Source organism: Gallinula chloropus (assembly GCF_964237585.1).
Source record: "Gallinula chloropus genome assembly, chromosome: 9".
In the NCBI taxonomy this organism is placed as follows: domain Eukaryota; kingdom Metazoa; phylum Chordata; class Aves; order Gruiformes; family Rallidae; genus Gallinula; species Gallinula chloropus.
Window position 1 is genome coordinate 4845505 of NC_140094.1, and position 10405 is coordinate 4855909.

At 66.1% G+C, this 10405-nt stretch overlaps 1 protein-coding gene across 1 annotated transcript; it reads right to left on the reverse strand.

Moving 5' to 3' along the window:
* Positions 1 to 524: 524 nt before the first annotated feature.
* LOC311194721 (protein regulator of cytokinesis 1-like) lies at positions 525 to 7368 on the reverse strand (the record flags this gene model as incomplete). The annotated part of the gene is made up of 16 exons (XM_084267920.1): positions 525 to 695; positions 1783 to 1860; positions 2233 to 2343; positions 2616 to 2717; positions 2916 to 3062; positions 3153 to 3248; positions 3494 to 3630; positions 3722 to 3869; positions 4064 to 4213; positions 4471 to 4641; positions 4721 to 4954; positions 5260 to 5382; positions 5612 to 5744; positions 5995 to 6205; positions 6276 to 6419; positions 7242 to 7368. 16 exons carry the CDS (start codon positions 7366 to 7368, stop codon positions 615 to 617), a joined length of 2193 nt encoding a protein of 730 aa, XP_084124046.1. The 3' UTR covers positions 525 to 614.
* Between the last annotated feature and the right edge of the window lie 3037 nt (positions 7369 to 10405).

Sequence of the window (10405 nt, forward strand, 5' to 3'; positions counted from 1 at the left end):
AGGACTGGTTAAGATCAGGGATTACATAATACCAAAAAAAAAGGTCCCTGGTTCCCTGGGGCAAAGGAAGGCTTAACCTTCAAACACCATGGCCACTCTTCACACCCGTCTGCCCAGGAATGGAGTATCGTTCACCCAGAACAGGCTTTTTACTGGGAACTGGCTGCCTTCTAGAGGGTCCCATCTCCAGCACGGTGTGAGGCAAAAAGCAGGGAGCTCCGTGGCATGTCCCCTTGCTGGGGGGGGTGTGAGGCAGGGCTGGGGCCTGCTCCCTGCGGCTCCTTCCTTGGCTGCCTCAGGCAGTGGGTCCCCTGGCCATGGCAGGACAGTGGCCATGGCTGCGGCCTGCGCAACATGGACACGGCCCGGCCCAGGCCCAGGCCCTGCCCAGCACTGTGGGATGGTCAAACCTGAGAAGGGGCCCAGCTTCCCCTCAGACCCTGCCCGACACCCCCCAACACAGACAGATACACAGCAGGGGCTATGTACAACAGCCATTTAATGTTTTCATAAACAACATACGTACAGATATACAGGTAGAGAGGTAGAGAGGGGACAAACCCACAGAATAAATAACAGCAGGTGGAGGGGTACAGGGCCGGGCAGGCAGAGCCTCAGCGGAGGGTCGGGGCCGTGGTGGAGGAGTTCAGGATGCGGGAGCTGCTCTTACACCCAGAAGCCTTTGTAAGTTCACACTGTGGAAGGAAGCAGAAGGACATGGGGTGAGGGAGCTCCAGGCCAGGCAGCTCCTGCGCTGCTGGTTGGGCTCCCACCCCAGGACAGGACAGGAAAGCAATGGCAGGAGTAGCTGAGAGAACCAGGAGCCCTCAGAGGCAGGGGAACCTGTTGCCCCAAGAGCTCTGGCTGGGGGCTGCATCCCTTCCTCCTGCAGCAGAGCCTGGGAAGCACTGTGGGATCCGTGGGAAGCCACAGCGCTGCCCTGGGTGAGGGGAGGTGGCAGGACAGAGAGCCATGCCCGTGCTGGGCAAACCTCAGCCCCCTGCCCGAAGGCTGTGGGGCAGGGCACCGCCCCCCACAAGGGATGCTTTAGGGTGCCAGAGGGGAAGGGCAGAGGGAGGGGGATGGACCTCCAGCAGCCTGAGTGAGCCAGGCCCATCCCACAGCAGAGCTCCCCAGCCACCGCTCACCCCAGGGAAAGGAGAAGGGGGCCAGGGTCCCTTTGCAGGCTGAGGGGGGGCCAGCAAGCAGCACGTGTCTGCATGGGTAGGGGGACGAGGCTTCCCCTCGGGGGGTCTGGAGAGCCTCCCTCCCCTCCTCCCAGGGCTGGGTGAGGATGGTGACAGAGCAATGCTGCTGCCAGCTCCCCAGGGGGGCTTCAATCCCACAACACATGGCAACAAGCGACTGGGACTGGGGGTGCAGAGCTGAGGCTTTGCCCAAGCAGTGGGCGCAGACCCACCTCAGGAGCGGGGCTGTACGGGGGGTCCTGGCCGTGTACGGCTTTGCCCCTGCACGGGGCTGGGGGCTGCGTGTCGGGGCTCAGGGGGCTGTCACGGTGTGGGACCTGAGCCTACCCGTTCGGTGCCGCGGGCACTGGCAGGAGCAGCCCCTCTGCTGGGGGATGTGGGGAGTGCAGAGCTGCACCCCGGGGGTGCATGGGGAGGGGGGCACAACCCCTGCACTGCCCAGCAAGGGGGCACGGGTTGAGAAGAGGTGAATTACTGCAAACTCAGAAGAGGTGCTGGCAACAGAATTGGTGCTGTGGATGCGCTGGGCAGGGGCTGTGGGGGTGCACCCACCACTCAGGGGGGTTCTGTTCACCTGGGGCACGTTCTCCTTGTTCTGCTCCGTGGGTGTGGGACGGGAGGGCTTCGCTGCCGTGTGGCTGGGGGTGCGAGCCTGGCCAAAGGGTGGGGGAAGCAGGGGTTAGAGGAGACACAAGAATGGCCTAGAGCCAGGAGAGCTGCACTGGCCCTGCTGCCCTCGCTCTATGGGGCCAAGCTCTGCTGCCCGGGGCTCAGCAAAGACCCCAGCCCCACACCACAGCCCACCTGAGCTGCGGGTACAGCAGAGGAACAGAGTACACTACAGATCTGGGCTGGAGAAAGATCTGAACACTGCTGTGACCCTCCTGCTCCTCCTCCTCCCCACACAGGCCCCCTAATTCCCCACCAGGCTCGTGTCAGTGCCACAAGGCAGGCTGCAGCCACACAGGAGCACGGCCCGGACCTCGCCCCCCTCCACCCCAGCCCGGCAGAGCTCCTCACTCACCTTCCCTCCGGAAGGCAGCAGGTGAGACATCGGCGAGTGGCAGATGGTTCCCCCAAAAACAGAGAGAACAGTGCTGTTGTGGGTGGTGCTGAAGGGGGAGGTGCTGTTGAGCTGAGGGGAAACCAGAGCAGGTGTCACACGGGGATGAGCTGGCAGCTGCAGCCTCTTCCGCCTCCACGGCAGGGAACAGGCTCAGGGAGCGCAGAGGTGCCGGCGGCCTGGGCCCTGTCCCTGCTTCCAGTATGCTGCTGCAGCCCCAAATCCTCCCCACACCTCCCCTTGGGGCTGAGCGCGGCACAAGGCAAGGCAGGGCAGGGCCCCTGCCCCACGGCAGCCCCACATGGCCCCGGCACACCCACGTGCAGACATTTTATCTTCCTTACTTTGCTGGGCGTGTGTGGGCCGAGCACCCGCCGCTTGCTGGGCGTGCGGGGGGAGCTCCCGTACAGCATCTCCACCTCCATCTGCCGGACCTTCTTCAGGTGCTGTGAGAGATCAGTGCTGAAACCAGGGCAGAGGAGCAGCACCCAGCCCCAGCAAAGGTTTGGGGGTACGCAGAGCCAGGCTGCAGCCAGGAAAAGGGCTCCAGGTGCAGGTTGTCGGGGAAGAGGGGACGGCTCCAGAGCTGCTGCCCTGCGGAGCCAGGGGACAGAGCCCCGGGAGTGGCTCAGATTCACACTCACCCGCTCCTGTTTCTCCTTCTCCTTCTCCAGGTGGTACCGCTGCCACTGCTCCCCCACATACTCCATGAGCTGCTGCCCATTCACCATGAAAGCCCCTTCGTGCTCCTGCTCCCAGGCCTGGACGCTGCTCTCCAGCTCCTTCTGCAGCTGGGGAGGACACGAGGAGTGGGGGTACTGCCCTGCTCCCCCTCAGCCCCACACACACCCAACCCTGAAGGAGCAGTGCTGCTTCCCTACCTTGGAAAGAGTCTTCTGCAGCTTCACTCGCTGCTTCTCCTCCTTCAGAAGGTTCCCACCGCGGTTGGTGAAGCGACTGGGGTCAGACGCTTTCCTCTAATGCAGAAGGGAAATCAGGAGAGACCCCCAGAGCCCCAGGACTGAGACCCTGGAGGGAGCCATCCCTGCTGCCCAGCCCCACTGCAAACCACACCAGTGCTTTGAATGCGGCACCCCACCCCCTCACCATCCCCGCAGTGATACCCCCCTCCTTCCCAACAGGAGGCTGGGATGGGGGGCAGCAGAGGCGGCTCCGTGACCCCGATGGAGCCCGGCACAGCACATGCCTGCCCAGACAGTACCTCCAGCTCCAGGAACAGCTGCCAGTTCTTCTCCCATTCCTGGACGGCCCTGAACAGGTCTTCGTGCCGTTCATAGCAGCTCTTCATCTTCCCCACCTCAGCCTCATGGAGCTCAAGCAGGGTCTCAGTATAGTCCTCTGGAGGGGACACAGCATCACGTTCAGAAGGTAACTGGGACCCCCTCCTCAACACCTGCGAGCCATAGGCAGCCCGTGAGCCAGCACCCACCACAGTAATAGGGGCTGAAGCCTTCCCTCTGCTCCTGACTGTAGAAGCACTTGTCCCAGTAGTTGGCCAGCTCTGCCCGGATCGCCTCAATCACAGATTTGATGTTCTGCAGCTGCAGCTCCTCCAGATGGTCCACTTCCAGCTGCAGCTGCAGGACAGAGCACAGAGAAGGCAGCATGAGAGGGAGAGAATGGGAAGAGGACTTATCTTCCGCTTCCCACAATGTGGCAGCTGCCAGCATCAGCTCCCAGCCCCTCCGCTCTGGCTGAGCGAAGACGGGTGCAGAACCCAGAGCTGCTGCCCCCCATCCCTCCTTCTCCAGGGGCACAGGAGGGGCCTTACAGCTTTCCTGGTTTTGGCTCTGCACCCAGCCACGTGCACTGCAGAAGAGGCTCTCTCCTCCTCAGGAATCTGCAGCCTTTCCCAGAGTGCAGCGATCCTGGAGCGCAGCTCTGCACACACGGCCTCGTTCAGGGACCGACGGGCTTCCAGCTGCAAGGGGGGAGCACAGCGTCAGCGTGGCCAGGCCACGCAGGGCACGAGCAGGGTGCCTGCTCCACTGAACCCACCAAATCCACCCACTCATCCCCCCAGACCGCCTTGCACAGCTCCTGGAAGGGCCTTTGGACACCCGGGCTTGCTGGGAACCAGGCGGCTGCCTGTCACATCGTGATGCCAGCAGCTGCCGGGCTGCACCAACGGTCTCTGCAGCCAGTAATTCATGGCACTGCCCTGGCGTGCTGGCTTACCTGCTGCAGCAGGCAGTGGAGGGCAGCGATGTTCTCCTTGGACATGCAGAAGACTTCCTCATCCTCACACACCACGTCCTGCTCAAAGGTGGTGTCTGGAGCGTGGTCCAGCTCCTCCATGAGGAGGATGATCTGCCTCTTGGTGCTGACAAACTCCTCTTGCCTTTGCTCCTGGAGGGGACGAGCAGGGTTACACACCGGCGAGACCCTTGCCCACCGCTATCCCTGAGCCCCTCACCCCTCCGCTCACCTTCTCAGCCGTCAGGGAGGCCAAGTGGTGCCTGTAGCGATCCAGGTCCTCCAGGCTGGGCACGGCGTTGCTGTCGATGCAGAAGGGGGTCTCGCAGAGGATGTCACACAAGTCCCGGTCCTGCTCTTGCAGGGTTTTCAGCTCCTGCTTCCTGTCCTCCTTCTGCTTCCGCAGCACTTCCACGCGGGTGCGCAAGTTCTTCTCCTTCTGCAGAGCAGTTGTTTCTTCCTCTGCCTGGAAGAGCCCAGAAATCAGCTCTCCTCTCCGCAGGTCTCACTGACCCTACTCCACAAACACAGACCTGGGACAGGAGCCCTGGTGCTGCATGGGGTGCTGCCCAGGATGGTGGAAACGCAGCGGTAAGGCACCCAGCCTCCTCAGCCACCTCCCAGTGCCCAGCCCAGAGCAACCACAGGGCCACCGGCTCTACCGGGTGTCCCAAAAGGAGGTTCTGAGCAGGCTCTGGCCTCTCCACAGCCAAGGCACCTGGCCAGAGGCTGTTACCAGTGGGATCCTGGGGATGAGAAGCGATCTGTTACCTCAAAGGGGTCCAGCTGGAGCTCCTTGCAGAGGGTGTCCAGCTCCTTCCTGTGCAAGGCAATGCTCTTCAGGAGACGCTGCTTCATGCTCTCCTCCTCTGCCACCATCATGTCCAGGAGGGCCTGTGGTGGGAGGAGGGGGATGGAGGGTGAGAGGGGAACACAGGGATCACCCACGGCACCGGGGCCAGAGGAGCAGCCAGGCCGGTGCCCATGGAAGGCCAAGGAGCAGGCACCCAGTGATGCCCCTGGGTGCGCCCTGTCCGGCCAAGGACCTCCGGGGTTCCCGCTAGACCGGCCCCGGCCCCCCATGCAGCCGCGGGCCGCCTCCCGGGCCGCGCCGGGCCCTCACCTTGATGTGCTTCTTGACGGCGCTGGTGCGCTCCAGGCACAGCTGCTCGGGGATCCCGATCTCCTCCCAGATGTCGCACAGCGCTGCTATGGCGCCGTTCAGGCACGACGCGACCTCGGCCGCCACCACCTCTCTGAGGGCACCGGGGCCCGAAGGACGTCAGCAGCCGCCGGGCCGGGGCCGCCCGGTCCCGGCAGCCCGCGTCCCGACACTGTCACCCCGCGGCCCGGCCCCCCCCGCTCCCGGCCCCGCGCCAGTGCCGGTGTCCCGACGCGGTCACCCCGCAGCCCCGGTCTCGGCCCCCACCGCTCCCGCCCCGCAGTCCCCGCACCGGGCAGGTCGTCCCGCAGCCCCTTCCCGGCCCCGCCACTCCGGCTCCGCACCCGCGTCCCGGCCCCGCAGCCGGTCTCCCGGGCCCGTCACTCCGCAGCCGCGGCCCGGCCCCGCAGCCCCCGTCCCGCAGCCCCAGCCCTGTCCCGCCGCCCGCCCACACCTCAGCTTCATGGCAGCCGCCAGCTCCGCTCCGCTCCCTCCGCCGCTCTCGGACGATGCGAATCTGCCGCCAGACGCGACGCGAGTCCCAGGCAACCGCCGCTTTTGCGGCCGGACCCGCCCCAAGATCGCCGCCAGCCAATGGCAGCAAAGCCCCTCCGGTGCTTCTGACCAATCGTGAGCGAGACCGGTAGGGCGGGGCCGTTGCGCGTTAACGGCACCCTGTCGCGAGCCCCGCCGCGGGCGAGCGGGACGTCACCCATCAGCTCTGGGGCGAGGGAGGGGCGGGCAGGGGGCTTGCGGGGGCAGAGAGACGCTGCGGGGGGCGCAGAAGGGATGCTGGGGAGGGAGGTGAGAGGATGTCGGGGTGGGGGGGCCACCTCAGGGTCCGAGCCCCCGTTAGGCTGCGGGCTCAGGGCAGGCTGGTTCCAGCCTTTGGAATGGTCACTGATCAGTCAGCGCAGCAAAACATCTAATAAAGTGATGCCGCGATCACTTTAACCGAGTGGGAAACACGCTGCTCGTTACCTCACGGTCCTGTTGTTCTTCCTGCTGCTGCACACAATTATTGGGCTGCAATTAATAACTCTCAAGTAACCTTGATTGCTCCCAGTGCTGTGAGCTACAGCCCTGTCTCCCTTCCCTCCGGTGCGGGGCACGGGGTGCGGGAGGGCTGTGGGGGCACAGGGTCTCGGCGGAGGGTGCAGCTGGGACAGAGGCGTCGGGGTGCAGCTGGGACAGAGGCATCGGGGTGCAGCTGGGACAGAGGCGTCGGGGTGCAAGCTCATCCCTTCTTACTGTCCCGCATCACTTCATGTCAGGGTGCGAGTCCGTCCCTCTCAGCTCAGGCCGCTGGGGGGAGCTGGGGGATGGGGTGAAGGACCGTCCCCGACACAGTTCCCTGTCAGTCCCGTTTTGCTGCTCGTACCCGGTTGTGGCACTCCTCGCACTCACACCGAGCCATCGCAGCCTCGTACCTGGCTGCCAACGTACGTGGAGGGCACTGCCAGCCCCCTCCCCGGTGCCTCTCTCCCCGCTGCCCCGTGCTCACCCTCCGCTGATGGGTCTGGCTGCAGTTTTCAGGGTACCCTGGCATGTCACCCTCCTGGCCAGCCCTGCGGTGCTGCTCCTGTGGCACCCGCTGCCACATGCAGGACAACAGAGGCGGTTGTGGCAGCTCTGTCGATACAGCCACAGGACGTGGGATCGGGGTATCGGGGCCCCGCGGGGCCGGGCTCCTCCAGGTCGCGGCACGGCCGCTCCATGCGAGGCAGCGGCGGGACCGGGATTCGGGCCTGCGCGGAGCCCGCTTCTTCTCCCGTTCCTTTCCGGCGCCCGGCCGCTTCCGCCCGGCCCGGGACCCCGCTACCCGGGGGCCAGGACCCCTCCCCGAGCGAGGGCGGGGATTGCGGGGGGCACGGAGACTCCGCCGCCCCGGGGTTTCTCGAGGCGGGACCGGGCGGGCCGGTCACAGCGGGGCGGAGAGAGGCCGGGGGGGGGGGACCCAGGGCCGAGCAGGGGAAGGGCCGAGACGAGTCGGAGCCCGGAACCGGGACAACAGCAGGACCGCGGCGGGCGGAGCCGAAAGGGGCGATGGGGCGGGGCGATGGGGCCGCCTCCCCACGCCACAGCGGGCGCCCCGGTCCCTTCCCCGGCGCGGAACCCCTCGGGGGAGCCCAGCGTCCCCTCCGGGCCGGCCCCCCGCCGCCTCACGGGCACGGCCCCGCCGCGGGCAACGGGGACGGACGAAGAGGCCGCAGCTCCCCCCGCCCGCCCGGGAGCGGTTCCGGGTCGCGGAGGCGGGGTCTGCGCCGGCACAGGGACCGGCGGGGGCAGCCCCGTGCGGGGGTAGATGGCTTCGTGGCGGGCTCCGGCCGGGCCTTCCCGCTGTAGGGCCGCGATTGGGCGGAGTGGAGAGGGGCTGGGGCGAGGCCGGATTGAAAGGGCGGAGCGGATATGGGGTAGCGCGGGGCCGGGTGGAAGAAGCGGCTCCGGATCAGGCACAGCCGGCTTGAAAGGGCAAACTGGGATGGGATGGGATGGGATGGGATGGGATGGGATGGGATGGGATGGGATGGGATGGGATGGGATGGGATGGGATGGGATGGGGCGGAGGCACGGGGAGGCGGGGCTGGATTGGAACGATGGGCGGGGACTGAGCGGGAGCGGAGCAGAGACGGCGGGGGGCGGGACTGGATTGAAAGGAGATGACAGGATTGGGCCAGAAGGGAGACGGGCAGGGCCGCGATAGGCGGTCGGGAGCAGATGGGCGTGGCCAGACGCTTTAAAAGAGGCGCGGGTGGCGCCGCTGACGCGCAGAGCTGTGGGTGGTCGGGCTGGGAGTGATGGGCAGTGCTGCCCGTCCGCGGGACGCGCGTATTGGGGTGGGCCCGCGGCATGTGCCGGGGTCGGGGAGCCGTTTCGGCCCGGGCGGGCTGTGTAGCGTGATGGGGCTGCGGGGTCCTGTCCCGGGGGCTGCTTCCCGCTTCCATCACTGAGCCGCGGAGGCTGGAGGGGCTGCGGACGCGAGGGGCAGGAGCCCCAGGGCGGGGCTGCGCCGGCGGGGAGGCCGCGGGGGGCCGGGCTTGGCCCGCCGCGGTATTAATAATAACTGCTATTGTCAGTAAAGTTGACAATTTGTTGTAAACAAACAAAGCGATGTACACGGATGGCTTAAACCAAGAACGATAAAGTGAATTCGAGTTTGTCCGGGGTGTGTGTGTGGGGGGTCGTGCTGCTGCCCCCCGTGCCCTGGGGCTAGTTTCTCCAAGTGGCAGGTGCTCCCAGGTTCCCAAGCACTCCCGGGCCCTGGGGCCTCCCCCTTCCCCCCAAAATCCGCAGCAGCAGCCCCGGGGGTGCCTCCAGGCCCCCAAAGATCTTAGTGCTGCATGTCTACCTGAAACCAGCTGGAGGGGGCACGTCGAGGCTCAGCCCCAGCCTTGGGGGAGGAGGACCCTAGAGGTCCAGCAGCTTTTCCCCATCCCCAGCTGTTGCTGCTGGTAGTGGCTGTGGGGTTGGGTATGTCAGGGCTGTGGGACCCTCACCGAAGGGGTGGGTTTGTCACCAAAGCACAGGACACTGGCCTGCATCAACAGCTGAGGTCGGTTGAATGGTTTTGCTTTGGGAAAGGAGCTGGAATCTCAGAGCTGGAATAAGGACTGCGGGGCTGGGAAAAGAGCTGGAATCACTCGGGGCTGGAGCTGCCTCTGCGGAGCGGGGCCGGGCTGGAGCTGGCCCGAGGTGTCCCTGGGCTGCAGGGCTAGCACCGCCGGGCAGAGGGCCAGGGCCAGGCAGGGCCGGCCCCGGCGAGGCCCCGGGGCTCCCCGGCAGGGACCGGGCCGCGCCAGGCAGCCGTCCCGGGAAAGGAGGCCCGGCCAAGGGAGCCCTCGGCCTTCCCCCGCTCAGCCCCCTCCCCCGTGGCGTCCCTCACCTGGGCTCAGGGCGGCCGTTGCCGTGTCCTCACCGCTCCGCCCCGGCTCCGCACCCGGGAGGGAGTCAGGGCTGCCCGCCGGAGAGAGCCGAGACCGGGCGGGGACGAGTCCCGGCCCCGCGACACGGCCGCTCCAGGCGAGAGAACGGCAACGGCTCTATGATGGGGGCGGGATGGACCCGGCCCAGCGAGTGACGCCCCCCGGGGAAAGGGGCGGAAATGGCAGCGCGGCGGGAACGGGGCGAGCGGGCGGGGCCAGGAGCCGGCAATGGCGGCGGGGGGGGGCGGGGGGGCACAGGACGTGGCGGCTGAGGGGAGGGGCGGGGGAGGCCCTGATGGGGTGGCAGGCGCTGCTGGTGGGGCTGTGGCACAAAGGATGTCACCACAGCCCCTCCCCTGACAGGGCAGGCAGCCAGAAGCCCTTTTGGGGTGTGTGTGTGTGTGTGTGTGTGTGTGGGAGGGGTGGGGGTCTTGGTTGGGCGAGGCCGATCCATCCTTCCCCCCCTCAAGCCTTGTGCCCTTTGCCCCCCAGCTTACAGGATGAAAGGACAACGGCAAAGAGCCATGGGGTTTCCCTTGTTACCCCTCGGGCAAGACCCCCATCCCATTCGGGGTGGTGGCCCACCCTGGGACATCACTGGGGGGGGGGGGGCATTGCGGTGGCCCCGTGCCCTTCATGGTGGGACCCCAGTTAAACACCAAACCCTCAAAAGCAACGTGGTTTAATGGTTTCTGATTGTAAAGCTTGTGAAAATAATAACATTAATAATAATACAACAAGACTTCCAGTCATCTTAAGGGCTCCCTAGTTTCCAAAGCCAGAGGGAGCAAGTTCTAACCCCCCTCCCCCCACATAAGGTGACAGGATTTCC